Below are 17,257 nucleotides of genomic sequence, written 5' to 3' on the forward strand. Positions count from 1 at the left end.
CTTTCTTTCTTTCTTTCTTTCTTTCTTTCTTTCTTTCTTTCTTTCTTATTTATTTGACAGAGAGAGACACAGCGAGAGAGGGAACACAAGCGGGGAAGTAGGAGAGGGAGAAGCAGGCTTCCCGCTGAGCAGGGAGCCCGATGTGGGGCTCGATCCCAGGACCCTGGGATCATGACCTGAACCAAAGGCAGATGCTTAACGACTGAGCCACCCAGGCGCCCCCCTCCAGCTCTTTTTATGTAGACTGACTTGGCCTGCCAGTTTTTGTGCCCTCTCCCCGCCCCTGCCCCCATTAGTATATCACTCGGGTCCTGTGCCACAAGGGAGAAGCTGGGAGCTGCCTCAGCAGGAGAATCCTTCTCCTTAGAAGCCAGGAGAAAAAAAAGCAAGATCATGAATCCTCACACAGTGATTTTGGCTCCTATCACACATGTGTGCGTATGTGTTTAATTGGTATGTATATGCCTATGTGTGTATATGTCATAGTCTCTTGTCTCTAGACCCCACGAAGCCCCAGTTGTGGCTGGAGGCCCAGCAGTGAGTGTCGCTCCTGATTGTCTCATGGATACCCTGCGGTTTCTCCTGGTTTTGCAGAGAATGGGGTTTTGGGCCAGATTTCAAGGTTGGGCAGCTGCAGCCTAGTAGACCGGTCCTCCTCTCCACTCTGTCTGTGCCTGCAGGTATTTGGAGATCTGCTCAGCAGATGGCCAAGACACCCTCTTCCTGAGGGCCAAGGATGAGGCTAGCGCAAAGTCGTGGGCAGCTGCTGTTCAGGCCCAGGTCAACGCTCTGATGCCTCGGGTCAAGGACGAGCTGCAGGCACTGCTGGCAGCCACCGGCACAGCCGGGAGCCAGGACATCAAGCAGATCGGCTGGCTGACTGAGCAGGTGCCTGCTGGGCCAGGCCTCCGTCCCCCACCTCGACCCTTCCCCTGGAGCTAACCACATTCCCATGCACCATCCCACTCCACCCTGGCCCTCTCACCCCCCACCCCCTCTGCTGCCCCTCACTGTTGCCTTGCCCCCTGCAGCTGCCCAGTGGGGGCACAGCACCCACCCTGGCCTTGCTGACCGAGAAGGAGCTGCTTCTCTACTGCCACCTACCCCAGACCCGTGAGGCTCTGAGCCAGCCAGCCCGTACTGCCCCCCTCATTGCCACCAGGTATCCACGGGCAGGCAGGGGTGTCTGTCTCACCCAGAGGTTGGGGGGTGATGCTCTCAATGGGCCTCAGAAGTGGGGGATTCCAGCCTCACTCTGCCCTGAGTTATTTCCCAGGTGACCTGAAGCAAGTCTCCATGTTGTCTGGGCCTCGGTTTCTTCATCTGTAAAATGGGGGCTTGCAAGAGAACAGTGTGACGTCCCACTAGGCACTCATTGATTGACACCTACTCTGCCCAGATCTGTGCAGCATGGTTCAGGGGACAGGGAGCTGATCCCAATGGTCTGCCCTCAGGGAGCACCCAGTCTGGTAGGGGAGGCTGACCTAGGAACAGCCTTCATAGCACAGAGTTGTAGGAACCCCTTTACTCTGCCTGGCCTGGTGGGGAAGGCTTTAGTAGGAGGTGCTATTGAGCTGGACTTTGTCAGAGGAGTAGAAGTTTGCTATTTAAGAAAGAGGGGAAGAGCATCTTATATAGAGAGAACAACATGGTCAAAGGTACAGCAGTATTAAGGGCTATGGGGTGTTCATAGAGCTCTGAGTGTGCTATAAGCAGGATGTAGACTCTATACAGGAAATGGAGAGAAGTGAGACAGGGAGTTGGCAGGGCCTGATCTTGCAGAACCTCTCCCGCCTGATTAAGGAATGCTAGTAGCCTTACCTTAAGAGTTGTGGCAGAGTGGAAGGGTTTTAGCCTGGGAGTAAGGTGACCTGTGTTGTGTATGTGTGTTTTTAAAAAAGTTTTTCAAATTATTTTTAAAGCCTCTTTAAAAAAAAAAACCTTATTTTAATTTTTAAAGATTTTATTTATTTATGAGAGAGCTCAAGAGAGAGCAGGAAGGGGAGAGGGGCAGAGGGAGAGGGAGAAGCAGACCCCCCCCCGACACCCCACTGAGCAGGGAGCACTACGTGGGGGCTCGATTCCAGGACTCGGAGATCATGACCTGAGTGGAAGGCAGATACTCAACTGACTGAGCCACCCAGGTGCCCCTTTATTTATTTATTTTAGGGAGAGAGAGAGAGAGAGAGAGCTAGAGCCAGCAGGGGGAGGGGCAGAAGGAGAGGGAGAAGGAGAGAGAGAATCCCAAGGAGACTCCCTGCTGAATGCAGAACCTGGAGCGGGGCTTGATCTTACAACCCTGAGATCATGACCTGAGCCAAAACTGAGAGTTGGATGCTTACCTGACTGAGCCACCCAGGTGCCCTGACTTCGGTTGAGTTTTATTTATTTATTTAATTAATTAATTAATTTTATTTATTTATTTGGCAGAGAGAGAGCACAAGTAGGCAGAGAGGCAGGCAGAGGGAGAGGGAGAAGCAGGCTCTCCGCTGAGCAGAGAGCCAGACGTGGGGCTCGATCCCAGGACCCTGGGATCATGACCTGAGCCGAAGGCAGACGCTTAATGACTGAGCCACCCAGGTGCCCCTTTGGTTGAGTTTTAGAAGAATCCGTGTGGCTGCCACGTGGAAAATGCACTGGAGGGGGCAGAATGGAAGCTGGGAGGCTGGTGCAGTCATGCAGGAGAGATGGTGGAGGTGGGTGGAGGCAGCAGATGGAGAAGAAAGGCCGCATTTGCATTGGAAGACACATGGGTGGTAAAATTAACTGGGCTTAGTGCTTGCCAGATGGGGAGGGTGAGGGAGGTGTCCAGGATGAATGGATGAATGGGAGGTTTGGAGCTTGTGTCTGGGCGAGCAGTGGGACTGGGGTGGAGTGCAACATGGGGAGGCTGGAGCAAGATGCTTTGTTGAGTGCAAATTGTGTGGGGGATGGATAGGGAGCTTGGGTAGGAATTTTGGGGAATTGTGGGTTTATAGCTCTGGGCTGGAAAATGGGAAACTGGGTGTCAGCAGCAGCTCTAGTGGGTAGCTGAAGTTATGAGACAGTGTGTGGAGTGAGGAGCAAAGGGGGCTAAGGGCCAGAGCTCTGAGTCTGTTGCCCAGGGAGGGGGAGTAAGCCTCCCAAGGTTACACGCAAGTGGGAATCGAACTGAGTGCCTGGGCCCTTGCTGCTCATGTCTCTTCCTCTGGATGGGGCTCTGGCCCATGAGTCAGGAGCCAGCTGTCTACCAGTAATAAGCAGGTCATGGATTGCCAAACTAATCAAGTGATTCATTAATTCAGGTCACAAATGTTTATTGAACACCTACTACATGCCAGGCATTGCTTTATTTTTTTTTTTAAAGATTTTATTTATTTGACAGAGAGAGACATAGCGAGAGAGGGAACACAAGCAGGGGGAGTGGGAGAGGGAGAAGCAGGCTTCCCGCCGAGCAGGGAGCCCTATGCGGGGCTCAATCCCAGGACCCTGGGATCGTGACCTGAGCTGAAGGCAGATGCCTAACGACTGAGCCACCCAGGCGCCCCCAGGCATTGCTTTAATTGCTGAGAATAGAGTGGTGAACAAATTAGACAAAAATTTATATCCCAGATGATATTTTGGTGAAAAAGACAATAAAAAACCAAGTGAAACAAATAAAGAATAAGTATAATTTCTGGTATCATGATGAAAAGTAAGGCTAGTGAGTGCCTATTTTAGACAGGGAGGTCAGGGAAGGCTTCTCAGAGATGACATTTGAGCAAAGATCTGAAGGAAGTGAGGGAGTGAGCCACGGAGGACATCAGGGAAGAGTGCATTTGACAGAGGGAACAGCATGTGCAGACGTGCTGAGGCGAGAATGTGCTCGGTATGTTTGAAGACAGCAGGATGGCCGGAGCTGAGGGAGCAAGGGGGAAGGTGGCAGGAGGTGGGCTCCTGTGAGGCTCTCAGGGCACAGCTGGAAGTCCTGTTCGCTGATGAGGTGGTAAAGGAGTCACAGGGTCCCTTCCCAGGTCAGCACTCCCTTGGCCTAATTCCCCACTGTCTGAGACCTCACACTTAGCCCTCTCCCCCCTGCCCCGCCCCTAGGCTGGTGCACTCAGGCCCCTCCAAGGGTGCAGTGCCCTACGATGCAGAGCTCTCTTTTGCCCTGCGCACGGGCACACGTCATGGTGTGGACACTCGCCTGTTCAGTGTGGAGTCACCACAGGAGCTGGCCGCCTGGACCCGCCGACTGGTGGATGGCTGTCACCGGGCTGCTGAGGGTGTGCAGGAGGTGTCTACAGGTGGGCTGGGTGGGTCTGGGAGTGCCTCTCTGGTGATGAGCCTCTTGACCCTAGAGGCATTCAAACTTCCTTCTTCAGGGTGCTTCAGGAGGGGGATATAAAGTGGGCTTTAGGGTCCCTAAGAACTCTGTCTTTTGGGTGTGCAGGTGCCCCAACAGGTAGTAAGTCCCTTTTCCCTGGGTTTACTTGCCCTGGCTTTGTGATTCCACTGTGGGGCGGCGGGGGGGGCGGATGTGAGAGATGGCTCTTGGAGTACAGTTGCCAGATAAAATATAGGACACCCACTTAAATGTGGATTTCAGATAAACAACAAATACTTTTAGTGTAAGTATGTCCGAATTCTCCATTGCTTATCTGAAATTCACATTTAACTGGGCAATTCTACGGGTCTCTAAGGTCTCCAAGGGCCATGCTTGGTGGGTCTACTGATACCTTTATAGGGAGTGAGGGAGTGAGCCTTCTGAACATGGCAGAGTTTAAGCTTTCCCTTTCTACTTTTGGTGTTGCTGGAAGTGGGACTAGAAGTGGGGCATAGTTTTTCTGAGCGCCCGTTTTTCTGTATTTGAGGGTGGGGGCAACTCGATGCAGGGTGAATGTACAGATGGCACACCGGGCAGTGAGCTTCCCATCCCGAGTGGTATTCAAGCCCCCTTTGTGGAGTTGCTGGCAAGGGTCGGACACGGGGCTCGTGGTCTCTGAGGTGCCAGCAGCCCCTACACCCCCCCCCCCCCCCCCCCCCCCCCCGCAGCCTGCACGTGGAACGGCCGTCCCTGCAGCCTCTCTGTGCACATCGACAAAGGCTTCACGCTGTGGGCGGCGGAGCCCGGCACCACCCGAGCCGTGCTGCTTCGACAGCCCTTTGAGAAGCTGCAGATGTCCTCGGATGACGGTGCCAGCCTCCTCTTCCTGGACTTCGGGGGTGCTGAAGGAGAGATTGTGAGTGCAGGGGGCGGGAGGCCATGTTGTCCTGGAGGCCAGGCTGGATGGGGCTCCTGACCCTTCTCTCATCCACCCTGCAGCAGCTGGACCTGCATTCGTGCCCCAAAACCATGGTCTTCATCATCCACTCCTTCCTCTCGGCCAAAGTCACCCGACTGGGGCTTTTGGCCTAGAGGTCACCGGATGTACTCGCCCTGAAGAGAGGGTGTCTGCCACATGGCCTGACCTGGCCCTCCGCTGACTGCCTGCTCACCACTGGGCTGAGGGAAGGGAGCGGAAAGGAATGAGTGCAGAGTCCCAGCCTCTAAGGGAGGCTGGGGATAGTCTTGGGACTGGGACCCAGACTCAGGACACAGTGGATCCTGCCTGTGATGGGGTAATCTCCCAGCTGCCCCACCATTCCCCCACCAGTGCCTTTTGCAGAGAGATATTTTGTATACACAAAAGCCATTCCGAGCCTGGGACCTGCCCCTGTGGGGATCCTGACCCCAGACCACAACTGCCAGGCCTCCTGGAGGCCCCTAAGCCACCCTCAGAGGCCTCATCTGAAGTTGGAGTTCCCAGGGGTCCATGGCAAGAGAAAGAGGAGGAACCTTTCTGTTTGTTTCTCCCCTCAGCTCCACCACCTGGGGCATCAGTTTTCCTCTTCATCCTCTCTCCTCCTTCCTCTTGGATAAATAAATGGCCTGTGAGTGCGTAGGCAGCCTGGCCTAGTGTTGGTGGTTTGTGCCTTGGCCTCTGGATTCTTCGGTGGCTCCGGTAGTCCCAAGATGGACCAGACCCAGGACTGGGGCTCTTTTCCTGGCGAAGAGCAGACCTTTAACCACAGGGCCATAAAGAAAGTGTATTTGTTATCTATTACCCCCAAATCTAACAACTTAAAACAACGAGTGTTTATTATTTTTCAGGGTCTGTGGATCAGGAATATGTGAGGGGCTAAGCTGGGATCTTGACTCGGGGTTGTTTATGAGGTTGCAGTCAAGGTATTGGCTGGGGCTGCACTCATCTGAAAGCTTGACTGGGGCTAGAGGCTCTATTTCCAATATTGCTCACTCATTTGGCTTTTGGCAGGAAGCCCCAGTTCCTTACCCCATGGACCTAACCATAGGGCTGCTTGAGTGCACTTGTGACAAGGCAGCTGGCTTCCCCCAGAGTGGGTGACACAGAAGAGAGAGCTGAGAGGAATCCACAATGCCTCTTTTGAGCCAGTCTTGGATATCTCAGACTGTCAGTTCTGCTTTATTCTGTTCATTAGAAGGGAGTCACTAAGCCCAGCTGACACTCCAGGGGAGGGCAGTTAGGCTCCATTTATTGAAGAAAGGAATGTCAGAGAATTTGTGGGCCTATTTAAAAACCATCATAGAGAGCCTCAGACTCCTTTCCTGCAGGAGAGAGGACACTCGGAGAGATCCCAGGCTTTGTGGAATGTTCTTTAGAAGCTGTAATGTGCTGGCTGGATGTGAGTATGCCACGTTTAGAACTCTCTACTTGCTTGTGTTGTCCAGAAAATCAGTGACAACAGTAATGAGAGCTTATCATTGGCGGGTGCTTGCTGTCTGCCAGGTCCTCCGCATATGTTTCTTCATTGGATCTTTTTTTTTTTTTTTTAAAGATTTTTATTTATTTATTTGAGAGAGAGAGAGAGAATGAGAGAGAGAGAGAGAGCATGAGGGGGGGAGGGTCAGAGGGAGAAGCAGACTCCCCGCCAAGCAGGGAGCCCGATGTGGGACTCAATCCCGGGACTCCAGGATCACGACCTGAGTCGCTTAACGACTGAGCCACCCAGGTGCCCTCTTCATTGGATCTTCACCACACACCTATGATCTCTATTTCACAGGTACAGAAATTGGGGCTCAGAGAGGGCAAGTGACTTGCTCAAAGTCACACAGCTCTGAGGTGTCTGAGCTTGGATTCAAATGGGGTCTTTCTCGATTCAGAGCCATGTGCACCTTGGAGACATCCTGGCCCTGCACTATCCATTAGAAATGTAATGTGAACCACATGCGTAATTAAACATTTTCCAGTAGTCACATTTTAAAATGTAAAGAGGTGAGAATAATTTTATTTTTAATGTTTATTTTTTTAAAAAATATTTTATTTATTTATTGACAGAGGGAGAGAGAGCACAAGCAGGGGGAGCAGAAGTGGGAGAGGGAGAAGCAGGCTCCCTGCTGAGCAGGGAGCCTGATGCAGGGCTCCATCCCAGGACCCTGGGATCATGACCTGAGCCGAAGGCAGACACTTAATGACTGAGCCACCCAGGTGATCCTTATTTTTTGAAAAAGATTTTATTTATTTGAGAGACAGAGAGAGAGCTGGTGAGAGAGAGCGTGAGTGGTGGGGAGAGGGAGAAGCAGACTCCCCGCCGAGCAGGGAGCCCAACATAGGGCTAGATCCCAGCATCCTGGGATCATGACCTGAGTCCAAGGCAGATACTTAACCGACTGAGCCATCCAGGCACCCTGAGAATAACTTTAATAATATACTTTATTTAACTCAATGTGTCAAAAATATCACTTCACATATATAAAAATCTATTGAGATGTTTTACTTTTTTTTAATACCAATTCTTTGAAATGTGGTGTGTATTTTATATCTACAGCACATCTCTATCTAGGTGCCAAATTTTCATTGGAAATTCTTTCTTTCTTTTTTATTTTATTTTTTTAAAGATTTTATTTATTTATTTGAGAGAGAGAATGAGAGAGAGAGAGAGAACATGAGAGAGGGGAGGGTCAGAGGGAGAAGCAGACTCCCTGCTGAGCAGGGAGCCCGATGCGGACTGGATCCCGGGACTCCAGGATCATGACCTGAGCCAAAGGCAGTCGCTTAACCAACTGAGCCACCCAGGCGCCCCTGGAAATTCTTTTTTTTAAAGATTTTATTTATTTTTAGAGAGCAAGAGTGCAAGCAGGGGGAGGAGCAGAGGGGGAGGGAGGAGAAGGGGAAAGAATCTCAGGTAGACTCCATGCTGAGCACATGGGGCTGGATCTCATGACCCTGAGATCATGACCTGAGCCGAAACTAAGAGTCAGGCGCTTAACGGTTGAGCCACCCAGGTGTCCCAATTGGAAATTCTTGATTTATATTTATATTTCATAAAATTTATAGTTGAAAAAAGTAGATTCACATGCCCAAGTTGTTCCAAATGCACTAAAATTTTCCAATAATTGAATTGTCAGTTTTTAAATTAAAATGAATTAAACTTAAGTAAAATTTAGTTCCTCACTCACACTAGCTGCATATCAAGTGCTAGGTAGCCACATGTGGCTGATGGCTATTGTAGAACTAAGCAGTTCTAAGCAAGCCTTTGCATGAGGGAACTGAGGCCCACGTGAGGTCACATAACAAGCCAGAGCCAGAGCTAGTTCTGGAAGCCTGGGGAGATGCAGGTGAGCAGAGATATTCCAGCCTTGCCTATGCGTCCATCCATCTGTCAATTCACTGTTCATCTGAGAAATATCTAGTGCATGCCTTCTCTGTGCTAGTTCTTGGGGCCAGGAGCTGATTTGCTGAGAACAAGACTGACAGGTCCCCATGCACAGGGAACTGAAATCCAGCAGATCTCCAACAATCATATGTGTGGTACAGATTAAGCAGACATGGAGATAGCAGAGGACCCAGCGGGGACCTGACCTACTCCAGGGGTTTAGGGGAGGTTTCTCTCAGAAGGAGACATGGGAGCTAATGTTCATCTAAAGGAGTATGCTAAAAATCAGCTCCTACTGCTGTAATGCTATGGGGGTGGGGTGGGAAAAAACCCAACCCAACCTCAGTGGCCACAGCCACAAGCATTTATTTTCATGTTCCTGGGGCTGCATGTTGACTGCAGCTTGATCATTATAAGCTGGGCTTGGCTGGGTGGCTTTGCTCCAGGCTATGGGTTGGGCTCAAGTCTACTCTATGTTCTTTCTGGCGCCCAGGATGAAGGGACATCAGCTCTCAGGGCATGTTCTTTTCTGGCAAGTCACTGGAGTTCAAAGACAAGCAAGTTGCACAAGCACAGTTAGATCCTCTGCCTGCATTTGTCTTCTCTCATTCCATTGGCCAAAACAAGTCCTGTAGCCGAGCCATTGGTGGAGAAACGGCAGGGGAGGAATAATAGCTCAGTTAACGGAACTATCACCAACCAGTAAGAGTTAGGTGGAAGGGGGAATGGCGTCCCGGGTGAGAGATCCTGGGGTGAGATGGAACAAAGGGGCTTCTAAACTCCTGGAATCTGGGGAGGGGGGCTTATTTTCATCACCTTCATTGTCCAAGACACATCACTGTTCAAGACTCTACAACATGGCAACTAAAAGTAGACCCTTGGGGTTGGAATGTGGTGAGATGTTACGGGGAGGGTGGTGGGAAATGGTCCCTAGTTCCCCAGGTGGGCTGGTATGGGTGTGGGGCAGGATAGTAGGGGATGTTGGGCACGGCTGGTGTGTGTGTGTGTGTGTGTGTGTGTGTGTGTGTGTGTGTGTTGGGGGTGCCAGCATAACCGAGAACATCCCTCATGCTGCCAGCTTCATTCCATGGGCAATCAGAATTGCAGCCTCCTGCCCTGCCCACAAAGGGGGAAGGTGACATCTCCCTGTGAGGCTGCTAAGGGAAGGGCCAGATTTGAAAGAACCAGTTCTAAGAGCCCTAGAGACCTGGGTTCAAACCCTAACTTTTCCCTGACTCTCACATTGGAATCCTTTCACATTGGCTTCCTTCCAGCTCTAGAATTCCTCTCTTTTGTGACCCTAAGAGGACAAGACTGAGAGTAAAGAGGAAAGGGTCATGATGATACCATAAGCAGGACCTGAAACGGAGTTGGTATGCATGGAAGGACAGGGCCCGTGCTTGTTGGTCACCAGGGAAGGAGAAGGGGCATTGTCACCCTTGGCAGTGTGGAAGGCATCCCCCTCCTCAACATAACTCATGTTGGATGCAGGTGCTGCCACCATAGTGGGGCTCTGTGTGGCAGAGGTGCCCCACCCCCCATGGCCACGTTAGGATAGACATCTTCCCTTTGCAGTAAAAAACTTCACAGTAAACCTGAATGTTTCTCCAACTGGAGTCTTTAGATCCCAGAGTATCCAGGAACTTGTCTCTTGAGTTTAAGCGTTTTCCAGGAATTCTGAAACGTTGTACTTTCACGGTACTGATAATTACCCCAAATGATCAGAGCACATTCTAGGTTATCTGGAAAAGCCACAGTAAAAATTAAGAACCATAATACAGTTTTTGGCCTTTGTATTTTTGACTGAATTGGCACCCAGCAGTTATCTAAGAAGAGAGTATGAGCTCAATTCCAGTGTCTCAAACTCCTGAAATCCAGGTTTGTTTCCACCATCCTCACTGCCCCAAGACAGCACAACGGTCCTGGACTCAACGATCTTTGGGCAACTGCCACAGTCTCCTAAATGCTCTCCTTATTTGTCTCTCCATCCTCTTACCCCCAGTGCAGTGCATTCTCCACACAGCAGCCACTTTATAGGCAAAGAAACTGCAAATCAGCAGGGGTGATTAACTTGGCCTTGGCTGTCATGGTGTCAGAGCCTCAGTGGGAACCCAGCCAGTCTGACTTTCACTTAGTCAGTCAGTGGTAAGAATAGCACTTTGGGGTCAGACTGGCCTGTGGGTGGATCCCAGTTCTGCCGTGCATTAGTTGTGCCAGCTTCAGCATGTGACCACCTTTTGTATTTTCAGTTTTCTTGCCTTAAAGTGGGCCAACAATAACCTCATAGAGTTCTTTTTTTTTTTTTAAGATTTTATTTATTTATTTGAGAGAGAGAGAATGAGAGATAGAGAGCATGAGAGGGAAGAGGTTCAGAGGGAGAAGCAGACTCCCTGATCAGCAGGGAGCCTGATGTAGGACTCGATCCTGGGACTCCAGGATCATGACCTGAGCCGAAGGCAGTCGCTTAACCAACTGAGCCACCCAGGCGCCCAACCACATAGAGTTCTAATGAGGGGTCAAAGAAGTCATTGCAGCAGGGCCCCTAGAGTCTTACTGACTCAGAGTGCTGGGGCCCGTGTCCACATCTTATTGACACATGGGCTTTCTTCCAAACCACAGACCTCCGTGCACAGAGCAGAAGTGCTGAGGAACTAATATACATAGGAGCATCTTTCCACCCTGACTGCTAACATAGAACTACTCTAGCTTCCTCTCCTCTTGGATGAAATAATTCTGAGGTGTGTGTACTACACTGTTTCCTGGAACTCCCCAACATAATTAAGACCCAGATGCCCACCATGGTAACATTCCTTTTTTTTTTTTTTTTTAAGATTATTCATTTATTTATTTGAGAGAGAGGGAGAGAGAGAGCATGAGTGCGGGGAGGCAGAGGGAGAAGGAGAAGCAGACACCCCGCTGAGCAGGGAGCTCAACGTAGGGCTCCATCCCAGGACCCTGAGATCATGACTCCAGCCAAAGGCAGAGGCTTGACCGACTGAGCCACCCAAGGGTCCCAAACAAATTCTCTTAGGCTCCCTATGGGAAATAGTCTGTAGGAGACAAGGGCAAAGGGCAGAAATAAGGAAACCACTTCGCGGGCTATCGCAGTAGTGTTGGGTGAGATGAAGGTGGCCTGGGCTAGGGCTGTAGCAGGGGAAGTGGATATGAGACATTTTGGAGTGAGAGCTGACAGGACTTGCTGACAGATTGTAGAGGTTGAGGGAGAGGGAAAAAAAAAGACTCCTCCATTTCTCCTAGTGTTGGGAGGATGGTTGGGTCATTTACTGAGATGGTCTAGACTGGGAAGGAAGAGGTTTTGGGTGAGGATGTGGGTATGGAAATGAAGAGTTCTGTATTAAGTTAGAGTCAGTCATTAGATACCCAAGAGGAGGTTCCCCTTATGCAACCGAACCATGGGTCTGTACCTCCCACCCCCGGGGGCTGGGGGGGAGTCCAGGCTGGCACAGGGAATGGGAAGTCTTTAAGCTATAGCGCAGCGCTGTCCAGTAGAAAGAGAACGTGGGCCACGTATGCCACTTAAAATTTCCCAGTAGCCACATTAAAAAAGTAAAAACAAGCAGGTGAAACCAATTTAAATTATATTCATTTAACCCAGTATATCCTAAATATTGTTTCAACACGTAATCAACATAAACATGATTGATGAGCTATTCCGCACTCTTTCTTCGACATCCGGTGTGTATTTTACATTTAAAGCACATTAATTCGCACTCACTCTTTCCCAAGCACTCGGTTGCCACAGGACGGCTAAGGGCGACCACTCAGGTCGGCGTAGCGGCGGTTTTACAAAGCCGGGAACCGGTACCCACCCGGACCGTAGTGGGAGAAGCACTTCCGCTGGGACGACCCGGACGGAAGTCGTGGCGGAACGGAAGTCGCTCGTGTGCCCGCTCGGCGGCGGAACGCTGAGGCGGGATCTCGGCTGGCTGAGGCGAGCTTCCGTTGCCGGATGCTGGGCGCTCGGGCTGCGGGAGGTGAGCGGCGCGGCGGGCGGAGGCGGTGCGTGCCTGGGGCCGGAGGGCGGCGGAGCTCTGCAAATGCTTGGTGTTGAAGGGGAGGATGACGCGGGCCCTGGAGTCATTCTGTCGGGGTTCGCGCCCCAGCCCCGCTGCCTACTCGCCTATGACCTTGGGCACGTCACCCCCCTTGCACCCCCCCCGAGCCTTAGCCTCGTCAGCCGTCAAGTGCGGGTGATAGAACCTGCTTGACGATGTTGCCGTGAGGATTAAATACCGTAATCCAGAGCGCCTGGGTGGCTCAGTCGTTAAGCGTCGGCCTTCAGCTCCGGTCATGATCCCAGGGTCCTGGGATCGAGTCCCGCATCGGGCTCCCCGCTCAGCGGGAAGCCTGCTTCTCCCTTTCCTACTCCCCCTGCTTGTGTTCCCTCTCTCGCTGTCTCTCTCTCTCTGTTGAAAAATAAATAAAATCTTAAAAAAAAAAATACCGTAATCCATGAGAAGCGCTAAGCATCGCGTCTGAAGCATTGTAGCCACCCCAGCAACATGTTTGGGATATTTTATCGCTTAGGTTTACTTCTGTTGAGGCTGCTGTCTCGTCGGTGTTGCGGACTACCAAGTTTTGAGGCACGCTCCCTCCCCCCCCACCGTAGCGCCTACGTTGTGCAATGCAAACATTTTATTTGCATTATCACATTTGGTCCTCACAGCAGACACAGAGATAGGTACTATACCCGTTTTACTTATGGAGAAATGGAAGCTCCCCGAATTTAAGAAGCTCCCCAGGTGCCCAGAGTTACCTGGCGAGGCAACGGTTGGAGCCGACTGGGACTGCAGAGTCCATGCTCTTTTTTTTTTTTTAAAACATTTTATTTATTTATTTGAGAGAGAGAATGAGAGAGAGCACAAGAGGGAAGAGGGTCAGAGAGAGAAGCAGACTCCCTGCTAAGCAGGGAGCCCGATGTGGGATTCGGTCCTGGGACTCCAGGATCATGACCTGAGCCGAAGGCAGTTTCTTAACCAACTGAGCCACCCAGGCGCCCCAGAGTACATGCTCTTAACAGGAGTGCTCTATGTCTCCCATGAAGGGGAGTGCGGGCTGCAAGTGTGCAGTTACTGAAGACTTAGTGTATGCCACGTTGGGTTTTTAATATCTTCTTTAATTCTCACAATGCCTCTGGGACATAGGTACTAGCTTTATCTTTATCTTACAGATGTGGAATTGGCAGTCAGAGATAGGAATTTGACTTGCAAGCAAGGAGCAGAAAAGGGTGACTTAATTAATTAATTAATGGTTCTGTTTATTTATTTGACAGAGAGAGACACAGCGAGAGAGGGAACACAGGCAGGGGGAGTGGGAGAGGGAGAAGTAGACTTCCCATGGAGCGGGGAACCATATGCGGAGCTGGATCCCAGGACCCTGGGATCATGACCTGAGCTGAAGGCAGACGCTTAACGACTGAGCCACCCAGGCTCCTGGAAAAGGGTGACTTTACAGCTCACATTTAAAGGTCTGCTGTTCTCTGATACTTGAATGTAGGTTAGCATTGCTCCTGCCTAAAGTGCTGGTAGCATATACAGCAGGTGATCAAGTTAGAGAGGTAAAAGGCTACATCTGCTCATTTTATATGTACAGCACTTACTATGAGCCAGTTACTGAATGAGAGATGCTGAAGATGTAGAAATGGATGAGATTTATTCCCTTTTAGGGACCTCCCAGCCTGTAAGGGATGGCAGAAGTGTAAGTAGTAATTAACAACCAAGTGTGATGAGTCTTGAGATGGGGTTTAGAAGGAGGCTTTGGGAACCTACAGGAGGACCCCAGCCTAGACTTTGAGAATGGTGGCCTGGACAGGCTTCTAGGAGGAAGCAGAGACCTAAAAGCATAGGAGTTGGCTGAGTCAGAGAGAAGATACACCGGCCAGAGAGAACAGAGTGTATAAAAGCCTAGAAGCTAGTGAAGATCAGTACAAAAATGGTATGACTGGAATGGGGCAGTCAGGCTGGAGATCCTGAGGTCCGTTAAGGATGTGTGGTGGGAAGTGTGTCTCCATCTCTTGTACTTTGAGTCACCTAGGTTCCTTCCTGGGAGGCAATCACTGTTTCTTACCCGTTCTAGAGATACTGTGTTCATTTACAAGTATGTACATTAATATTCCCGTGCTCCTTCCCCTGCAGATTAAAGTGTAGCATACTGTGGATATTATTGGGCACTTTGCTTCCTTGTTTTTGTCATGTATGGATACTTTTTTTTTTTTAAGATTTTATTTATTTCACAGAGAGAGACAGCGAGAGAGGGAACACAAGCAGGGGGAGTGGGAGAGGGAGAAGCAGTCTTCTCACGGAGCAGGGAGCCCGATGTGGGGCTCGATCCCAGGACCCTGGGATCATGACCTGAGCTGAAGGCAGATGCTTAACGACTGAGCCACCCAGGCGTCCCCAGCCTTACTTTCTAACAGTTGCATTTTATCCCATTGCATGGATGTACCATAACTTATTTAACTAGCCCCCTTGTGATGACATTTAAATCTTTTCCATTCCTTTGCTGTTAGAAACACTTTGGCATTGAGTATCCTTACACATGGGTCTTTTTGTACATGTAAGACTATCTGGAAGGTAAATATCTAGGAATGGAATGGCTTAGTCAAAGGGTTTGTGTGTTTGTAATTTTGATGGAAAGTGGCAAATTGCCCTCTATAAAGGTTGTGCTCTTTTCCATCCCCCAGCTATGTGTGACAGGGTCTGGGTAGAAAGTTTGAAGACAGTAATTCGAGATTTTTGGAGGGTAGAAGTCACTGATCAGACATATGGTGCCCCATGTTAGATACTTTCCATTTAAAGGAACTCAAAGGAAGATGCTCTCAGATAGTAAGTGGTTTTCATAGTAATGGGAGGCAACGTAGCAAGGTGGCTAGGAGCATGGGCTTTATGGTCATATAGACCTTCATTTGAGTCCTGACTCTGTTGCTTAGGTCGGACCTTAGGTAAGTTCCTCAGCCTCTGTCTATTTCCTCATTCCTGAGTGGGGATAATAGTACTGTCTGTTGTCTTTTTGCTGAGGATTGCTGTAAAGATTTAATGCCCTTGAAACTGTTGCTGGCACAGGTGCTTTTTTGTTACTTTGTCACACCATCTCATCTCATCTCTACCACACCTTTGTTTTGAAAACTACCTGGATTTGTATCTTACCTCTGGCACTCCTTTGTATGATCTTGGGCAAGGTGCCACAGTTGTTTTTTTTTTTACTTGTAAAATAGGGATAATATTAAGAGTATTTTGTGTATTAAATGTATTAATACACTGGAAGTACTTATAGCATTGCCCTGTATGTGGTGTTCAATAAATGTTGGTGATACCTGTTATTCTTTTGCAGACTTTGGGCTTTGATTTAGTGCCATGCATCCTTTGCAGTGTGTCCTGCAAACACAGAGGTGGGGGCCCTTGGCTTCTGTGTCCTGGCTGCTGCTCAGGACCTGCAGGGCACATAGTAGTGTCCCCAGCACTGCATGTCCCAGTTTGGAGAGGCAGCAGGAAGATGGAGTTCGGAAGGATTTCAGCTCCAGGCTGGCCAGTGGGCCGACTTTTCAGCATTTTTTAAGAAGTGCTTCAGCTCCTCAAGAGAAGCCGGACATGGAGGACCCACCCCCCTATCTTACAGTGGATGAACTTTTAGGGAGGCAAAGAAAAGGTTGGTTTTACTTTTCTTCTCTCTTCAGACTTCCTGCTTTGTTCCTTTCCAGCATCCACAGCCTGGTTCATAATTATTCTTTTATTGCAGACCCAGCTTTGGAGGGTTAATAGGGTGGGAAGCCTGCTAGGTTATGGAATTGTCAGACTTCATCAAGTAACATTAATATAAAGAAACTTGTGGGCGCCTGGCTGGCTCAGTCTGTGGAGTGTGCAACTCTTGATCTCAGGGTTGTGAGTTTGAGCCCCATGTTGGGTGTAGAGATTACTTAAAAATAAAATATTAAAAAAAAAAGAAACTTGGGGTGCCTGGGTGGCTCAGGCAGTTAAGTGTCTGACTTTGGCTCAGTTCATGACCTCAGGGTCCTGGGATCAAGCCTGGCGTCCGGCTCTTCACTCAGCGGGGAGCTCTCTCTCTCAAACAAATAAATAAAATCTTAAAAAAAAAGAAAGAAACTTGTACTTTTGGTCCATGTGACTAGGGTGAGTAGAAGTCCTGGGGAGTCTTTTCTTTGGTTACCTTTGGAAACCCTATAATCTCTGTTCTAATTTTTAGATCATCTTAAATCATAAGACAGCTTTCACAATTGGTGATGTAGAAATTCATTCTTTATGCTTAAACAGATTTTTTTTCCCTCTTTTTTCTTTTTTTAAAATTTTTTTAAAGATCTTATTTATTTGTCAGAGAGAGAGAGTGAGAGTGAGTGAGCACAAGCAGGGGGAGCGGCAGGCAGAAGGAGAAGCAGGTTCCCTGCTGAGCAAGGAGCCTGATGGCGTGGGCTTGATCCCAGGACTCCAGGATCATGACCTGAGCCAAAGGCAGATGCTTAACTGACTGAGCCACCCAGGCATCCTCTTTTTAAAATTTTTTTTTTAATATTCTATTTATTTGAAAGAAAGAGCACGAGAGAGAGCAGAGAATGCAAGTGTTGGGGGGGAGAGGGAGAAGCAGACTCCCC

The 17,257-nt window shown here is 49.6% G+C and overlaps 2 protein-coding genes across 4 annotated transcripts in view; both read left to right on the forward strand.

Moving 5' to 3' along the window:
- The window catches only part of SNTA1 (syntrophin alpha 1), a 28,716-nt gene extending 22,793 nt beyond the window's left edge, over positions 1-5,923 (forward strand). The window contains exons 4-8 of the mRNA XM_025876739.2: positions 681-888; positions 1,032-1,162; positions 4,069-4,265; positions 5,014-5,201; positions 5,285-5,923. Coding sequence (XP_025732524.1) covers positions 681-888; positions 1,032-1,162; positions 4,069-4,265; positions 5,014-5,201; positions 5,285-5,377 — 817 coding nt within the window. The 3' untranslated portion in view covers positions 5,378-5,923. The remainder of the gene's footprint in view (positions 1-680; positions 889-1,031; positions 1,163-4,068; positions 4,266-5,013; positions 5,202-5,284) is intronic.
- A 6,586-nt stretch (positions 5,924-12,509) lies between these two features.
- Positions 12,510-17,257, forward strand: part of CDK5RAP1 (CDK5RAP1 mitochondrial tRNA methylthiotransferase) — a 39,339-nt gene continuing 34,591 nt past the window's right edge. For 2 of the 3 annotated variants that reach the window (XM_025876631.2, XM_025876630.2), the window contains exons 1-2: positions 12,510-12,629; positions 15,985-16,299. In XM_025876631.2, coding sequence (XP_025732416.1) covers positions 16,008-16,299 — 292 coding nt within the window. In that variant the 5' untranslated portion in view covers positions 12,510-12,629; positions 15,985-16,007. Of the gene's footprint in view, positions 12,630-13,941; positions 14,123-15,984; positions 16,300-17,257 lie in introns of those variants that run through there. The other variant, XM_073880552.1, reaches the window with a different exon arrangement.

Source organism: Callorhinus ursinus, unplaced genomic scaffold (genome assembly GCF_003265705.2).
Source record: "Callorhinus ursinus isolate GAN/ISIS: 27379988/994484 unplaced genomic scaffold, GSC_fseal_2.0 scaffold38, whole genome shotgun sequence".
Classification (NCBI taxonomy): domain Eukaryota; kingdom Metazoa; phylum Chordata; class Mammalia; order Carnivora; family Otariidae; genus Callorhinus; species Callorhinus ursinus.